This window comes from Gymnogyps californianus, chromosome 9 (genome assembly GCF_018139145.2).
Source record: "Gymnogyps californianus isolate 813 chromosome 9, ASM1813914v2, whole genome shotgun sequence".
NCBI classification, from domain to species: Eukaryota; Metazoa; Chordata; class Aves; order Accipitriformes; family Cathartidae; genus Gymnogyps; species Gymnogyps californianus.
In genome coordinates this window covers 17,235,395-17,254,186 of record NC_059479.1, presented here as the reverse complement: position 1 = coordinate 17,254,186, position 18,792 = coordinate 17,235,395, and the positions used below count along the sequence as shown (strand labels likewise).

The 18,792-nt window shown below is 39.7% G+C and overlaps 1 protein-coding gene across 1 annotated transcript; it reads left to right on the top strand.

Moving 5' to 3' along the window:
* Positions 1-59: 59 nt before the first annotated feature.
* FAM199X (family with sequence similarity 199, X-linked) lies at positions 60-9,556 on the top strand. The gene is made up of 6 exons (XM_050901956.1): positions 60-256; positions 3,209-3,428; positions 5,206-5,355; positions 5,696-5,857; positions 6,983-7,243; positions 8,144-9,556. The coding sequence occupies exons 1-6, from the start codon at positions 69-71 to the stop codon at positions 8,312-8,314; spliced, it is 1,152 nt and encodes a 383-aa protein (XP_050757913.1). The 5' UTR covers positions 60-68; the 3' UTR covers positions 8,315-9,556.
* Positions 9,557-18,792: the final 9,236 nt, after the last annotated feature.

The following is an 18,792-nucleotide window of genomic DNA, read 5'->3' as shown; positions in this document are numbered from 1 at the left end:
TGCGTGAGGCGCTCGCCTCTTTCCCGCCGCCGCCGGGCTGCGCCGGAGCCGTTCCCGCTCCCGCCGCCATGACCGAGGAGCCGTACGAGAAGTTCCTGGCCCCCGAGGAGCCGTGCCCGCTGCTCTCGCACCAGCACCCGCCGCGGGGCGGCAGCTTGAGCCTGAGCGAGGAGGGCTGCCTGGACGTCAGCGACTTCGGCTGCCAGCTCTCGTCCTGCCACCGCACCGACCCGCTGCACCGCTTCCACTCCAACAGGTCCGCTCGCGGCTCCGCCGGGCCCCCCGGCCGCTGCCCGCCCGGCGGACCGAGGCGGCTGGGCCGCGGCGGCTCGGTGATGCCGGGCGGAGGGGGGGGGGCCCGGGGCGGACGGGCGGGTGGCGCGGGGCTGAGGCGGCCGGAGGCGCCGCGGCGGCGGCTGCCGCCCCTCGCCGGGGACCCGTCGGGCTGCCCCTGAGGCAGCGGCGGGGTCGGAGCTGCCCGTGCAGGAGGGCCGTGCTTCCTTCCCCCGCGCCCCTGCCGGGTAGCCCGGCCAGCAGCTAGCAGCTAGCAGCTTCCCTGCTCCAGGTAGCCCGCTCGCACGCCCCTGCTTGGGATACCCTTCCCTTTGGCAGGGCTGTGTATGAGCTTAGTCTGGCTAATCACATTACAGTTGTTCGTGTGAGCTTGGTCGTTTTTTAAGATGTGTTTATTCCTTTCCAAATTTCTTAAAGCGCAGTTTTGAGCGCTGTCGGGTGGGCAGCTAGAGACTGGTGTGTTTATAATAATTAGAAGCAGGCCTTGCGTGGACACCAAGCAAACCTGTAGAGGTTCAGAATGAGTCAGGCGGCTTGGTGACTGCACCAATTCCTGCAGAAACATTTCCATCCTATGCTAGTAATTAAGGGCAAATTATTCTGTCTGTAATTTGTAGAAAAGGTCTATTTTAAAAATGCAAATGCAGCTCTACAAAGAAATTCCAGTTGTGCTTATAAAATCAAAACCAGAGTCCTGCTTACCTAAGAACCTAATTCTGCTATTATTTATGCATAGTATTAAACTTGAATATAGCAATAGCTTTTTTTTTTTTGAGAACAGTTTGTGAGACTTCAGTCTTGAACATATGTGCGGGATAGTTTTAGTTCCGGTTCCAGAGTTGCAAGATACTTTTACTGGTTGTTAGTGTTTCTACTACCCCATAATGAAGAGTGAATAATAAGGTAATCTTTCAATTGAATTTGTATGAAATCACGGAAACTACACTTTAAAAGTGTCATTCACAAGGGCAAACTCTTAATTATAGATTCTTAAATGATTCAGCATGAAGAGCCTTGATCAAATATGATACACTTTCATGATATAGTTCTTATATTGTAAGACCCAATTGTGACATGAGTGGTAAGATGTATTCATAGCATATCTGTAAGATAAATGTGTGATATTCACAAAATCGTATGATTCTCTTTGTATTGCCTTTCACTTCTGAGTGTGTTATTCAGGCTTGCTGATTTTACAAACCCAGGTTTGTAACCTGGGCATTTTGAGTGGGTATTTCACTTCTTTGGGCAAGGACGTGCCCTGTCTTGCACTGATTAAGCCATTACAGATGCACGGCTCAATCTGTGGTGTTTGCATAAGGCTTTCTAATTTTTAAAGTTATGAGTAATTTTAATGTAGTTCCCACTTCTTGTTAATCCAGTTCACCCCAGCAAGTACAGCAGGCCCCCCTAGGTATGAGAAGGCGAGGGCTGACTGCCAGTACCTGCAATGATACTGCATACCTGGAGTATCTGTGCGTAGTTGGTTGGTGGTAGAGCCTCTGTACCTCATCCTGTGTTCTGATGGGTCTGGAAACTTTGTCCACTCTATCTTTTCTTTCATCCCTATTTCATGAATGCTGAAACTGTACTAATGTTCAAAAGCATGCTGTGTCACTATGCTCGTGTCCTACTCTATACCGATTGATTGCCCTGCCCCCAAAGTCTGTACCAGTATAACATTGCACGTGTATAAGGGATGCAGAAACGGAGGGAGGGAGGGCAAGACCTCCTGAATCTGCTAAAACAAAAGTTTTTGAAAAGTCTTTAACATTGGATAAATTCACTGCTGGCCAAATAGATGTGGGAGTGAGTCCATCACAAACATATTTAGCCAGCCTGGTGTGCAGCTTAAATAACGATGGTGAGGACCAGCCTTTCTGGGTGATGGCATTGCTCAGCTTTTGTGGTTGGATAGAGGAATGTTTTTCTAGTTAGCCAGCCTGAAGCGGGTAGGCTGATGGAACAGGAGTCGATTGCATGGATTTGTGTGGTGAATTTTAGAAGCCCTTTTCAAATTGTTTTGGCCATATTGCAGTGCTGTGCTGACTCATAGTTGTCTCGACCTACTTTTCACCAATATGTAAAATAAATCCAGAAATGGAGACTGATTTCATGAGCTTGTTAAATTCTGACTTACGCTCATTAGAGTAAAAAACCTGTTCTGTGAAGTTTGAGCCCTCAATTACTTTCCTTTAGCAACAGCATTAACTAGCTTTTTAAATGAAATTATGAGGGGAAAAAAGTGTTTAGTTTTGGCATGGTAGCATTTTCACACAGGTCATTTTCCCATCTTGCACTGTCTCATTCCAACAGCAGGTCCAATATTTTTGGCATTCAGAGTTGAAAATAGTGAATAATGGAGCCTTGGGTAGATCCATAATGTGTTTCCTTATTAAGCCTTAGTTTTGTGTGGGATTATCAACCTAGAATTTCTTTTTGGCTCCTATTTGTCCTGAAGTCCAATTGATTTACTTCTCAGGTTTGCTTATGTCAATTTACATGGAAGTTTAAATATCCGAACTTGTGGGAAATTATATTTTTAGTTCAGTGTATTTAAAGAAAAACAACCAACCGACCAAAGAAAGAAAAAGACAATTTACACACTACAGGAATCCTGGCTTTGGGGTGGAAACTGTTAATATATTAAAATAAAGGTGTAATTATACTAACTGTATATGGATTTTTGCCTTGCTATTTTTAATGTTGAATTCCCTTTGGTGTTGTTTATGGACCTTTAAAAATATTTTAAAATAGAATACTTCAATTTACATAATTGTAATTTCAATAAAATCACTGTATAATGTTACTGACAAGCAAAGTGGAGATAGTTTTATGAGGCTTAAAAGAAATTTTCAGGACACACGATGCCAATATGTTTGCTGCTTTCTATTTGTTTTGTCCTGTTTTGCAGGTGGAACTTGACGTCTTGTGGAACCAGCGTAGCCAGCTCGGAGTGCAGTGAGGAGCTCTTCTCATCAGTTTCAGTTGGTGATCAAGATGACTGTTACTCTCTGTTGGATGACCAGGAGTTCACCTCTTTTGATTTGTTCCCCGAGGGTAGTGTCTGCAGTGATGTCTCTTCTTCTATCAGCACATACTGGGATTGGTCAGACAGTGAGTTTGAATGGCAGGTAAACTAGTTCCACTGTAAATGTAAAATTTTGTATAGACTGTTAAGTGCTGGGTTTAGCTTTAATTGAAAAGTCCTCAGCATTTGTTTCTTGGTAACTACTGAACGTAAGAGCAGATATCTGAATCTTCAGTGATAAAGAACATGTTTTGTTCCATTTTATTCCAGCGTTCTTAATCTGGAGGAGAGACTGAAGGTCAACTCTTCAAAGAGGGATGCTTACATATTATGGTAGTTTGGTTTTAGTGACCAACATGTGTCTTGTAGCCATGAGCGTAGATCCTTTGTACTGAGGATCTGCCCTGCTAGTGAAATCTGGTTATAGATTTCTGCTGCCAGTGATTTGGTCATATTAAATCTTCCTTTGGAATGGAGCTGGCACCTAGGTAAAGTGTAGAAGCTCTTGCCATAGCTTATTTCCATCTCTTTTTCTGTGCCACTAAGAGTACAGAGCTCACTTTTGTCTCACCAGGATGGGAAAAGCGTGAAGGTGAATCACATCATCCTTTTTCCTAGTCTGTATTGGATGCAGTCCTGGTCTAGGTATCTCTAGTTTGTGGTAGTCGTCTTTGTTCAGCAGTTTTTCAGTTGTGAAATGCAAATCTTTTTATATATCATAGACTTAAATTGACTTTTTATATTATAGACTTAAATCAACTGTGAACGTATACAGAACTTTGAAATAGAAAACATGAAGCTTCAGAATATACTGAGGAATACTTCTAAATTTTGTCATAAAGCTTAGTCAAAGCATGTACAGAGTCTTCTAAGTGCAGTATAAGGACTGAAAACACTGATTTCAAGAAAGCACAAGTCCTGTTCCAGAAGATGCAAATGAACTTAAGATAACATGACTGAGATTAGCTCTGCATTTCTTACTGTTTCAGTCCGACTGCTGGTCTCTATGTGTATTGTATCACAGAAGTTACAAGTGCACTTGTATAATGCAGCCTGTAGGAACACCTCGGATCGGATCCCAAAGATTCAGAGCTTCATTGAGTTGTGAAATTTTAATTGCCTGATAAACTCGGCGATTGTTTTGAGAAGAAGCAATTTCCCATGTCTTAGTTAGCTGGCAACATGTTCGATTAGTAACTAGCTTTTTCTAATTATTCTTTGTTTTTTAAAACAAACATTTCTTAAGAGACATACTTGATTGGACTTGTAGAATTTTGGAAAGACTTTTTTGTAGCTCTTTATGGTGTTATCTGGCAGAACCTGAGCATGAGTAATCCAACTGTCACACTTTAACTAGAAGTGCATTCAGAAATTACATGTCAGTTGTATAAATGAAGCTAGCTAAAGTTCTGCAGTTGCTTCCAGGAAAATGACAGTGATTTTAATTGAATTATCTTGTGTAATTATGGGGTGTGGTATAAATTACAAAGCTACTTTGAAATGATCTTCTTTAAACTAGACTTATGCTTTAAAATGGGAGGTTTAGATTTAGGTTTGGATTGTAATGGACAATTTAAACTGACGGAGAAGGGAAATTGTTGAAATGCCACATCATTCTGCTGTTTTCTTAAATTGCAAATTTTTAAAAAGAGGATTGATAAGTAGAGAATAGTGTGAATTGAGTTTGCTGCACTTGCTGTTTGGAAGATTCAAAGGTATACTGCAGGGTTATGAGTAATTATTAAGAAGTTGTTAGAGTACGTAGATAAGCGATGCTTTGCTAATTTGACAGTATGTTTTAAATTGTTAATAGTGTTAGAATGATTTTAAATCTGCCTACTGTATTCTAAGGCTTTGTTCTTTCTCTTGCATATTACAAGTTGCCTGGCAGCGACATTACAAGTGGGAGTGATGTACTTTCTGATGTTATACCTAGTATTCCAAGCTCTCCTTGTCTGCTTCCGAAAAAGAAAAACAAGCATAGGAATCTTGATGAACTTCCATGGAGTGCAATGACAAATGATGAACAGGTGAAATTGACTTTTTTCTTACGTGAGAACTGTAATATACAGAAGAACTTTCAATTACTGCCAAATCTTAAAAGGCATACTGATTGCTGTAGGTGTAAATGTAGACCTATGCAGTACTACTTGATTCTTGAAACTAAGTCTTCTTGTCTTTTGTATCTGTAGTAGGCAGTTTAACGTGTACTCAAGTTTTCACTCTGAGGTTTTGACGATACTCAATAAGGCTAGAATCGTAGGAAATGTGATATTTGAGCACATTTTATTCTGTTGGTCCTTCCTTTTTTCTGTCACTCATTTAGAATCAATAATACTTTAAAATGACCTGCCTTTCTTTGGGTCCTAGGTTGAATATATTGAATATTTGAGTCGCAAAGTCAGTACAGAGATGGGCCTTCGAGAGCAACTTGATATTATTAAAATTATTGATCCTACTGCTCAGATATCACCTACAGATAGTGAATTCATTATTGAATTGAACTGTCTCACAGACGAAAAACTGAAACAGGTGAGTTAAGGTTTGTACATTTGACTTTGGGGTTTCAGCATCTGATACGTCTTGCAAAACCTCGTACAGGGTTGTGATCAATTTTTATACATAATCATTACATATAGGGAGATACACTAGAGCACAATATTGTCATTGAGGGAAAATAGAGTTCAAAAGCATATTGTATGTATTAAACCTGTATACGAAAGGCTGTGGTTGTATATACTCAAGACGTGTTAAGTCTAAGCTGGCGTGTGTGTAATGAGTTATGCTGTGGGCCCAGTGCTGCTTATGCCAAAGTGTATTCTACTTCATGACCATCAACTGGTTGAGGATCTTCATTTGGTCACTGAATATAAACTAGCATTTAAAACTCCAAAGGATTGGAATTTGTTGGGGAAGACCATAAATTTCACGTAAAAAGGGATACAGAAAAATGCGTTTTAAAGATGTTACATAATACAAATTATAACAAAGAAGGGTACCTGGTTGGTATGGTAGATATATGCTACTGTCGTCTTAGTCTTTGTACTATTGTGATGTGTTGTTGGGGAAAAGATGCAGTATCCAAACAAGCTGGACTCCTCAGTGGTGCTCTGTATCTGTGATTATGATGAGGGTAAAGATTGAAAATGGAAAACATTCACTGCTCTTATGGGCTTGGCCTATTTCATATTTCAAACATTTTATAAGTATCATTTTAAAGTAGAAAAGTACTGCTTTCCTTACACCCACTTTTGTTTGAGTATACCTAGCAAAATAAAGGGGTTTGATACATTAGGTAAACAACTTAGTTCAGTTGAACTTGACTGATATTCCTGTTTGGTGTTATAATAATAACTTATTTTTATGTAGTAGAAAACTTGCGGGGCAGGAGAGGGGAAAAAAAACCCAAACCTTGTTACTTAGTTTTCGTCCTTCCATAATGAAGTTAATATTATCTTCGTTCTTGGTTAAGTTCTCTTGATGGCTGCCAGATGGCTTGGGATTTAAGCAGTCACAGCAAAATGTTTTAAAAGACTAACTGAACTGATCCAATAACTTGATCGTTATTAATCAGCAAATTGTGTTTTTTCCATGAAAAGGAGTATCTCGGTACAGTATTTGTCAGGCTTTAGTAATTCTTCTGTCTCTGTTCTAAAGGTGAGAAACTATATCAAGGAACATGGACCTCGCCAACGGTCTGCAAGGGAAAGCTGGAAGAGGAGTAGCTACAGTTGTGCGAGTACCAGTGGTGTGAGTGGTGCCAGTGCCAGCAGCAGCAGTGCCAGCATGGTCAGCTCAGCAAGCAGCAGTGGTTCTAGTGTTGCTAACTCCGCTTCAAACTCGAGTGCCAACATGAGTCGAGCGCACAGTGATAGTAATTTGTCCACAAGTGCTGCAGAAAGAATCCGGGATTCAAAAGTAAAGTTTCTAATTATGTACATGTGTATTAAGCTGTCTAACTTGTTAAGGTTGCTTATGTGATCTTAACTGGGATATTTGTACTGAAGGAGCATGGTTAGTAACTGAGGATCTGCTGAAGTTATCTAGCTAAACCAATGCTAACTGCTTCCTCTGACATGACCATAAGGAATTTAAACTTGTGCTCTTCCATCGCTTCTAAGTGAAGGCCTGATGTTTGTATGTAGTAGATCTTCTCATTACTTTTGTTTAGAATAAGGTGAGTGGGGGTGCTTACGCACCTAACTTAATTCTTTGAATGAACACACCGTTTTACCAAAAAAAATTTATTCAAGATTGATCAACCTAATCTAGGCATAATTTCTGGATAGTAAAGACTGTCTTGGTTGTGGGTTTTTTTCCCAACTAGAAGTTTCATCAGGCTTTTTGAATCTTCTTCAGTTTATTCTTCCAACATGTCTCATGAGATTACTTGGTGAGGAGTGACCTACTGAAGCATGTTTCAATTAAAGTAGTGCTGTGGCACTTGTCCTGTCTCCGTAATTTCAATTTCAAGTGTGGAGAAGAAGAGCAGTTCCTTCTTGCTCTTCAGCCTCTCAGGTTGTTATTGTAAGACTGTAACATTTCCCCCGCAATAAACATTCTTCCCGTCAGAGACTCAGGTATGCAACATCACAGGGTGATGTTGTGCCTCGTAACTCAGACGTGGTAAATGGTCTTGATATTTTAATATTAGATACGATTTTGGATGAATGTTTGCACCACCTCTGAGAATTCATTTTAATTATTTTTCAGAGCAGACATTATTTTAGAGGTTAACTAGTATTTGCCAGCTTTAAAGGCGGTTTCTTGTCTACAGAACAAAAATCTTATTTTTTTGTCTCTTCTGTATTTTGACAGAAACGTTCCAAGCAACGGAAACTACAGCAAAAGGCCTTACGCAAGAGACAGCTGAAAGAACAAAGACAAGCTCGTAAGGAAAGACTGAGTGGATTATTTCTTAATGAAGAAGTGCTCTCTTTAAAAGTGACTGAGGAGGACCATGAAGGAGATGTGGATGTTTTAATGTGACAGGGATGAATTCATCAGTGTTCTTTCTAAGCCTTAAATGTATTATCCTTATTGTTTACATATATTTTTTGACCAAATTTTGATTAGTGTTAACAATATAAACCAGATCTTTTCTAAAGTGTAATTTTGGTAAGAAGGTCTAAGTATTGAGTAACTTCAGCTTTTTGAGACTAATTTTGCAACAAAGACTTCAGAAACTTAACTGTCTTCTGAAAAGCTGCTGAATAGATACAATTTTAAGGACATTTGAACTCGGCTAACATGCTAACTTACTTGCAAGACCTAAGTCTAGGGGTGCTTTTGGATGACACTAAGCATGCATTACTATGCTTCAGCTTTTTTGTTTTTTTCCAACTTAGAGTTAATATTACACTTGGCTTGTTCTGTCTTCCTTTGCAATTATTAGGAAGATTGTTTAGCATGAGGAAAAAATATTTAGTTCTATAGAGGTTTCTTCAGTCTTGCTCTTGCATCATACAAAAAGTACTGTGATAAATCCTTTTCTAGAAGTTGCGATTTAACTGAAACTACACAGAAAACAAGAAGCAGGACTTCCAATGCAGGGAATCTGTAACACAAATAATGCCTAATAATTTAGTTCTTTAGGAAGCAATTAGAATTCAAAAAAACAACTTGCAAGCTTAGTCTTCAGAAAGTTATTTTGCTGCTCAATATCTTATAGTATGATTGCTACTAATGGTTGACCAGTACATCCCTAGTATTGCTATGAAAAGATTCAAATAAAAACATCTTTATGCATTGAAAGTACACTAATCTGCAATTAAGTTGTCTAGGACACTACTTAGAATAGTTAAAAATGCTATTGGAAACAGAAGTGCAAACAAGTGGCACACAACTGTGGTGGTTTTTTTCCCCAGAAGCATATCGAAATAGATTCATGTTGTTGGCAGGAGAACTTAATTAATGCAGCTGTGCGTTTTAATTGTATGTTTAGCTGAGGATGTGTCTTCTGTGTGGGTTGTTACACCATTACATGTTTCAGAATTCCCCTTTTGTTGTCTATCTGCTTTTGAAATTTCTCTTGCTAAGAAAATGAGGTAAAATGGTGGCTTCCAGGTAAGGAGGTAAAAGTAGTTCTAACCTTTTTCCTGATTCTGACGATCTGTAAGGTGACTTTTGTCTTCATCTTGGAACTACTTGTTACAGAACTCCTTCCCCCCACAGCTGAGATAAAAGTGATACTTCTAAATTTCAATGTGAAACTTAAAAGATTATACAAGTATTTTCTAGTTCTGAGATTAGGAAGTAATTTTTCATTGTCTTGATGCTTCATTACGTTCACGTTGCTCTTGTGAAGTAAGGAGTTTGGCAGTTTTAGTGTGGCCACAGGTGCCTGTAATTGCAGGATACAGCCTAATCCTGCAGAATTGCATGATCAGCTTTATATAGGACTACTCACGTTCGTTTTGCACGTCCTGCACAGACTTGTTAGCCCTGACAGCTGAAGTATTTTTCTTTCAGAAGTTGCATTCCTTGTAGCGTCAAAATAAACTGACCAGTAAAATGCCTGAACAATGGCCTCTGAAAGGGCTTTGATAAGAAAAAAATGAGGTCTGTAGTCAAACTAGTATGTGTGAACTTAGTCACTCTTACTGCTGCTAGACAACAGGTACCCAGACTTGGCTGTTGGCTGATTAAAAGCTATGTAATGTCATTTTAAACTCGAGTGTTAGCTAGCCCATATGGCCAGTTATTGGGCCACTAACCACAAATGACTGTTACCTGTCAGTGTTTGCTTGTACTGCACTATAGCTGGTTGATGCCTCCCTTCCTCCTGTAGAAACAATACCAAAAACTTCTTAACAGTATACACGTTACTGAGAATTTAGTGACTTAAATCTGGAACTTCTTTTAAATATCTTGAATGGAAGAAAAAATTGAATTGCTGTCAATTCAGCGAATTTCAGGGTGCAGTTGTTGAACTCTTGAAACTTACCATGGCTGTAATGGATGAATTCATCACGAAACATTTCACTGTGTGTACACTGTCACAGTTCAGTACAACTTTTTATTTTCTGCAGTGACTTTGAAATATGACTTTTTTTTCTGAAGAAAAATGCACACTTAATACTGTAGAGAATTGAGACTCTGAAATGAATTGTAAGAAAGGTGCAATATCTCAGCGTGGTGGAGCATGAAAGTGTGTCACTTTATTCTGTTTCAGCAGCTCTTCAGAGTTTAAAATCGCTCAGGCTTTGTTGAGAGATGACCCCCTTGTTTTGATGAGGTACAGTTCTTTTTGGTCACCTGTCTACTAGCTTCCAGAGATCGTGAAATGAGGGAGGATAGTATTTCCATCTTGATCTTAGTGTGAGCATGTAAGTATAAATTAATCCAAGTGATTAGATGGGTCCAGTTCCTCATCTGTTCCATTGGATGAAAAGGTCCTGGGTGCCACAGTAGCTGATTGTGGTATGTCGGCTCCAGCTGGGTACTTCAGTCACTTGTGTGACAGTTAAAACGATAGAAGAGAGTGGATTTTCAGGGGTTCCATGGTCATAATTTCTAGCTCTCTCATCTCGTAGTCCCAGCATGCTTATAACCGGAGAATACAAAACTCTGAATGTTCTGATAAGAATGCAGAATAACATCTTCCTTACCTGAGTGCTGTCTTTGCCAAGTACTTGGCGTTGCAGAGAATCAGGCCTGAAGTAGCTGTGGGATTGAAGAGTTCTCACATACTTCTACGTGTTTGGGTTTTTTTCCCTTTTCTCATCCTTCTTAGTTCCAGTGACACACTCATTTCATGGAGGGGGGAGGTGTTTTTGTCAGATTCTTGTCTTTCCCTGCAATATGCTATATGCTTACCCAGGGAAGTGGTTGAGTCACCATCCCTGGAGGTATTTAAAACACGTGTAGATGTGGTGCTTAGGGACATGGTTTAGTGGTGAACTTGGCAGTGTTAGGTTTACAGTTGGACTCAATGATCTTAAAGGTCTTTCCCAACCTAAATGATTCTATGAATTTGTATTGGGTACCCGTGGCATTAGTCAAACAGTTGGAATTTTAGTTAAACCTGGTCTTGCTGATTGGAGGGTTGGCCATTGTGGCTACCGCTTTGTTTTACAGGAAGTTACCTACAGATTATTGGGTTCAGATAGATAAAGCAGAGTAACAGACTTCTATTAGTACTTTTTCAAAAAAGAATCAAATATCTGCTTTTTATTCATAGATAAAAAATGTCAAGCTTAAAAGCAAAATAGGGACAAACAGGAAAAAGCTCGTAGTTGTATGGCTCCATGGGACTGAAGCTGTATATCTAGGTGCTTTGTACCCACTGTAATATGAATGTAATCAATTTACACTCTGTAACGTTAACGGTTTGCTTCCATGGTAACTTTTTCTCTAAAAAGGCTTAGAAGGAGCACTGAAAGTCTGGTTGCAATAGGACTGTAAACAATAGAGAACATTCTTTTCTAATATGATTTTAAATATGAGGAAGAAATCTAGCTGCCTGACAAACGTGTCTAATTTTTGTGTGTGTATCTAATGTCATCCTTTGTCTCTGTTAAGATAATATCTATTTTTCTTTATCTGGGAAACTGATTAAAAGACGGTTATAATATGCTCAGTATGGGGTGCTTACTAAGAAGAGCAAGAAAAGTCTTTGCAAGACTTTCCTGGGCTTAACTTTTAGTTCTCATATTGTGGTTTGAAACCTGTGAAGATCATTCTCTGGGGAAAAAACAAACAAACCAACCTGCTTGAACTTATTCATATGCATTTACATCAGAGTGCATATACAATATAGAAACAGATAAAAATGGCAATATTTACTGTTCATCTACACTGAATGGCCTGAAGCCATTTCTTTTCTCCTAACACTCTTTCAGCTTTGAAATTAGTTGATGCATTGGTCTATAAATATTAATAAACCTGACTGTTTTGGGGGCTCTTGAAGTTCATTCTTATAAGCCAGATTTTCATGGCAAATGTTGTTAGATTTATTGGTTTAATGTTCTTTAGCTTACTGATCTTGCAGTTCTTGGGCATAGAAAAGACAAGTCAACATGCAATTTTCCATTCAAGGATTGCAAAGATAGATTATTAATCTAACAAGGGCAAATCCTGGTAATATTCAAAGCTTGTCTGTTTTGACTATTAACTCTGACTAATCATACTTGCATTCTCTCTCATCTGGCTAACTTTAAAACACTTCCAAATTACAAGTAAATTCTTCAATATAAAAAAAATAAATTGTAATGTTGAAGCCTTGAATATAGTTCATAACCAAAGCAAGGGGGAAGTGGGGTTTTGTGATTTTTTTTTTTTTTTTTTTTTTTCCCCCTTTTTGGGGGGAGAAATGGGGGTATAGATTAGAGTATATGGTACTGCTTAAAATGAGGGTTTTTTTTTTCCCAGGTTCTCTGCTAATTGTATTGCTAAAATGCACTTTTGTATAGAAAACTGTCCTCTGTACATTCTGTATCTACTTTACACAATGTTTATAGAGATTTTTCTGAAGTTGTGAAGGATTTACTGAAAGCTGCAATGCTGGTGACTGATGCTGTTGACTTCAAGTTTCCATTGTATTTGAAAATAGTTACGTGCATATTGAAGTACAGGTTGGAATTAAAATTGATGACATAGCAAAGATATTCTGATGAAACTATGTGGTATCTTCTTCAGAGCAGGGGGACTCATATATAGGGCTTGCATACTCTCTGTTCAGGCAGGGAGTACCAATGAAGTGGCACATGTTGACTGTTCTTTGTGACAGAGAGCAAATGGCTCCCTCCTTAACTAGTGTGGTTTGTTACCCACAAAATCTGATCAGAATTGTTTCGTAGGAAAACAATTATTTGTTGTGAATGATATAACCCAAGATCTTGTACTGAAAGCTGTCTGTCCTTAGTTTTGACTTCTGTGCCAGAAGATTTTTTTATATATATGCTATATACTATATAGCTGTGGGCATAGGAAGTCTAATCACTTTTGTTGCCAGCAATAACTCTGAATCTTCTGCTGTCACCCTCAGTACCCATAGCCATCAAACCACTATCCTGTGATGTTTAAAATCCCTAATAGGACTTATAAGCTGACTTATAAGCTACCATGCTCTTACAGTTCATCATGTAGGCACCTGTGTGTTGCTATTGGAAATCCAGATCTCATTTGCTACAGCAGAAGCAGGTATGCTTGGGAATACCAGAAGTTGCAGTGATGCACACCGAGACATGCAGCACCAGCAAGGACACGGCAGTGGCAATGGCTTTGCAATCACCAGTGTTTGAGTAGGCTACAGCGAGGACACTTGCCAGCCTGTATGTTCTGTGTTTTTCCCTGAACCAAATTTGCCGTCTGCAATACTGAAGTTTCAAGTGTAATGTTACAAAAATTCCTTTTTCCCCTTGGAATCCAGCAGAAAAATCCTGAAAACCTGAGAAGAGAATAGCTGGCATAAGGATGTATTTGTCAGTGTTCAGAAAGTCTCCTGCAGCATCTCGGGGATCTAACCTGCCTTGTTCATCCCAGCTAAGGCTCATCAAAGACTTACGGAAGCTGATTCTCATCAAACACTTACAGAAGTTAAAATTGACCGAGTGTTACCATCCCAGCCTGTTTCTGTAGATATTCAGGGAGGGAGAGGGACAGATGAGGGCAGAAACACTGCATATCACAGCAAGTCTTGTCAAACTGTCGGAGACCTTTAATTGTTGTGGAGTCTGCGACTGGGAGGCTGCAGAGTGTAACTGCAGAAGCTATTGCTCTCGGGGTGCTTTGCCTTCACTTCAGCAACCTGCTTGGCTTTTTTGTCTGTTTTTGCCCAAAGGTGAGTGACAGTGCCGAGTGTTTTGCAGCAAAACAAACTGAAATGTTGCCAAGGACCTTGACCCGTTGTGGTCGCTGGTAGTAAGGACTTATTGCTCCCTGGGTAGCGACTAGAAGCTGCAGGGAAGTTGATGCTTATGCTTTCTGAATCACAGGGTCTCGGTGAGCTGGTCTGCTCTGCTTTGGACTTCTGAACTTTCCCAGTAAGTCCTGTTGCAGCAGTTCATTACCGAGGTAACAGTTGCATGGATGAGTTGTTACACCTCCTGGCAAACAGCTGCCTATCTGTCAAGTGAGGTCATGTGGTCACAACTGAACACTGCATGTTGTGGATCTCTTATTATCCTTCCTTAAACATTTCTTCATTTATCTCTCAAGTGTATCAGGTTTCACTGCAATGAGAAAGTCTCGTTTGATGGCCAAACACTACGTGGGCACAAGCCAACCCAAAATTTCCACATTGGCAAAACAAATTGATAAACTTCCTTTACTAAATTGATAGGGAAAGATGGCTTTGGCTATGATCTTGCTGTCCTCAGCCCTCTCTTACTACTGGCCTGAACTGTACACTTGATCCAAACATTTCCCAGTACAGAAATAGTTACAATCTGGTTTCCTGAGATCCTTTTTAAGTGCTCTGAAGTATCTCGTGTCCTACCGGATTTTCACCTTCTTCCAGAACACTCATTTCTTGTAAATGGTTTCTCTGGTGCTGAGATCGAATTTAAATTCAAATCCACATTTCTGATCTGAGACCTCATTTCATGTTCTTTTCTATGTGCTGCAGTGGCTTGCACTTGGCAGCATCACTGGTGTAAAAACTTGTTTCTCGTAACATAGACCACGTTCCTGAGGCTTTAGTGTAATAATTCATCTTGGCTGCAGAGTCAGTCTAATGCTACTTCAGTTGAAGTACCTGCTGTATTGCTACAAAGTTTCTCGAAGAAAGATTTATTGCTGAAGCTGAGATTAGAGTTTGACCACCAATTTGCTGCGGTTTTCACGGAAAGTAACTCGCTCGCCCAGGTATGTTGCCACTAGAGGGGGCACTGTAGTCATCTTACTCGCCTTGGAGACCACAGCTGCCAACGTTGCTTTGCTACAAACGCTTTCCTTTATTGTTATGTCCTATTAAAAAAAATATTAGGGGGATTTGCTTCTCCTCTTATGCTATTTCTGAAGGAGGAATGTGTCTGTTAAGAGTTAGTTTTACAATAATAACATTTCCAGTGACTAAGGAAAAAATTTGCTTTTTCTGTTTGTGGTGATTGCTAATTCCTGCCTGGTACTGCTTATTGCAATGGCAAGATGGAAGTATATTCCTGTTTAGTGTTAACTTTTGTATGCATACTGTATTGCTGCTTTAAATTTCCTGGCCTCTGTTTCAAATTCAGCCTTCCTCAATGTGGGCTGAGAATTTTGCAGTTGAAAATATTAGATGATGATAGAAAACAGTCAGCTTTTAATGCGCTAAGTCTCATAATGTAGATACCCGTCTGTCCCTGGGAGGCAGGGGAGAGAAGATGTAGCTTGACTACCTTTATTTTTTTGAATAATAACTTCTGAATAGGGCTTTGGGGCTTCCTTCGGAGCAAAGGAAAATACTGCTTCAACGGGAGCTGTTCTGTAGTTAAGTCTTCCCCCCCCCCTTTTTTTTTCCTTTCTCTCTACTTGTCTGACAGTTATTGCTAGCTTTAAAAAAACCTTATTAATGCGTATTATAACCACAGAGAACATGTGAGGAGTTCTCCCTGGAATCTCAGGTTCATTCTTGGAAGTCAGGCTTTTAATGATCCTGTGCAGAATTAGGAAGGCTTTGAGCACTCGTACATGATTGTGCAGATATGCTAGTGACTCATCCCCTTCTAGCTCTGTGTCAGTAGCTGTCATAAAAACAAAACGCAAAAGGAAACACAAGTTCTAGTCATCAAGTGAAATACTTATTTAGACAAATCTTTGCTCAGTGTATGGCTTATAAGGTCTTTGATTTAAAATTGTCACATTACTATCGTAGAGAGATACTTTCTCATGTTCAGTTGGGAAACTGCTGTTGGCAGGCCTTGAGCATGCTGGCAGGTTGCAGGGTGATCTGAGGCAGCTTGCTGGAAACAGTGTGTCTGGTCCTTGCATTAGCCATGCTCCCTTAAGAAAAAGCAGTATCTTCTCAGTTCTAAGTTCTTTTCACAGAAGCATCATCATGCAAATCCTGTGACCCAGCGATGTTCACCTTCATGGCGTACTTGCCTGCTGTTTCTTCAGTGCTGGGAGAACCGATGTCATCGGCCTAGTACTTTTGAAATCCTGGACTTCATGTGCACATGCACTGTATTTCTCCTGATGGCTACAGCATGGCCTTGCAAGAAGACAAGATGCTTCTAATCATCAGTTGGTTAAATATTGCCATCTGAGTTTAATAAGCTGCGTTATACCAGTATATCGTCAAAATGTGAGTTGCCTTATGTCTAGCAGCGGTATGCTGCTTCTGCTGTGGAGGAGTTGAGGTGGCTTGGCGCTCAAATGCACTTTTCCTTTGAAAATGGGGAACTGATCTGAAGGGTTGTTAGTTCCACTGTGACCATGGTGTAAAGTTTCTTGTGAATGCTTTGCTTATCCCTCCTTACTGATGGCTTGTAAATGGGGAAAAATACAGAGCAAATGGTCTGAAAGCTGCGGTGCCAAGTTCAAAACAGCACTCTAACGCCTGTATAGATGCCTGTCTGTAACGTGGCTCCTGCGAAGGTACGCTTCCTACTCGGGCTCTCAGTAGCAGATTCTTAAGCCATTAATTCTAGGATATCTCCCTTAGGGAAAATGTGTGCCCAAAGGAGCACTACCAGGAGGGAGTAAAGTTTTAAATTACAATTGCAGAGTAAAGAGCTTTAAAATGTGACATATAGCTGTTAATGTCTACATAGCACTCTCAACTTGTTTTTCTTGTCACCTAGTTCCTGTCTATACTTCCTGAAAACAGTAAGTAGCAAGTACAACATGGCAGTTCATCACAGGAGTTGCTGAAAAGATATTTTTAATTCACTGTAGACCCTCCTAGTTATTCAGGTAATTCTCCTTTCTTGGTATTTGTTTCCATTCCTAGTTAAAAGGCAGTTGATTTAGTCCTTGCTTTCTTTGTTCAGTGTAGAAATAAATAATTTGTCACAGGGTTTTGTTTCACCTTCCATTGTGCATAGTAGGAGCAAAGGAAGAGCCGAGACAAGTTCATTTTAATAGCTGGTCGATTTTTCATGTATGGACAGCTTCTTTCAGACATAGTTTAGATCACTTTGTAGGTTTGATGTCTCCTGCATTCAAGAGATGTCTAAAGGTGTAATGCATCAATTACTACCTTGAGGAGTACTGGAAGTATGCAAGAACTGTTAATGACAGGTGTATTCTTTGAGCAATAAATGCTCCACATGCAGGACAGTTTTGTGCATGTCCAGAGATCTTGTACTTGACCTTTTTCCTAAGCCAGAGCACAGTCGTGTCTTCACTATCTGGCCAGTACTTTCTGGCAAGAGCAGTGTGAGCTGCTTAGCAGTTACTATAGATTATTTTTGCTTAGGACCTCACAACTCTTGGATGGTTTTGCTTGGCAACTCCTCTCTGCTCTACTAGAACGTAGACCAGCTTGGGGACCTCGCCATCACATCCCTTCACTAACACTGCTACACTGTGGAGAATCTAACTGCAGTGTCAGTGTAAACCTTGTGTTTTCCAGATAGCTATGTGATTCCTAGTATTACAAATACTGCTGAGCAGAGCGAAAACGTTGTGTGTGTTAGGAGGGTCTAAAAACTTGTGAATTATGGTGCTGACTATGACTTTCACCATACAGTCACGAGTATATTTATTATATTCAACTAATGACTCCCTCCTGAAAGCATAATTGAACACTAAAGTTGATCAAATTGTCATGTATTTACTTAATGTTCTTTAAATCATGTTTGATATTGAGCCAGCTCTGCTTTGAAATAGTTCCTGCCTGGTAGTACAGGGATCCAGGGCCTGTCGTGTCTAGGACTGGAGCAATCTTTTGCCCTGTAAAATTACCCTTTGTAGGTTGGAAATGATCACTCCAGAAACAATTTATATTGACAGATTAGGTAGGCAGATAAAGATATGTGCATGAGTCTATGCGAGTATTTAATTTCATTAAATTCAAGGTGAGAAAAAAAAGCATTATGGTGCCAGCAAGCCTTTATGAAGTTTCAAAGAATATTTTTTTCTGCTTAATATTTAAATAAGGTGAATTTATTTACCAAATAGAAAGTATTCACAGTGTGTATGACTTATAAACATGTCGCTCAACAAATCCATGCACTTCCTCCTGAAACAATTTAGGTCATAAAACTGTTTGTAGAAGTTACAAATGTTAGTCGACTGAAAATGAAGCAGTCTAAAATCTTAGTACAAACCCATTTGTGGACTGATAAACCCATTTGCAGACTGATAAAATGAGTGTAATTTATGGTCTAGATACCTTATTGGCATATGTGTTAAAATTCTGGTATATGTCTATTTTTCTTAGTATTGCATTAGCTGTAATTTCTATGTAATGCTTCAATTCATTTATATATTTGCACAACAGACTATCAGATAAAAAAGTGCCAAAATGTGTATAAGGAGGTCATCACTTTAGCTTAATTGCGCACAAATTTCCTGCAGACTCTGATGCTTAAGACCAA

Coding starts and splice junctions, on each gene's coding strand:
- FAM199X (XM_050901956.1), top strand. CDS start 69: ATGACCGAGGAGCCGTACGAGAAGTTCCTGGCCCCCGAGGAGCCGTGC. Junction 257..3,208: donor CACCGCTTCCACTCCAACAG/GTCCGCTCGCGG, acceptor CCTGTTTTGCAG/GTGGAACTTGACGTCTTGTG. Junction 5,356..5,695: donor CAATGACAAATGATGAACAG/GTGAAATTGACT, acceptor TTTGGGTCCTAG/GTTGAATATATTGAATATTT.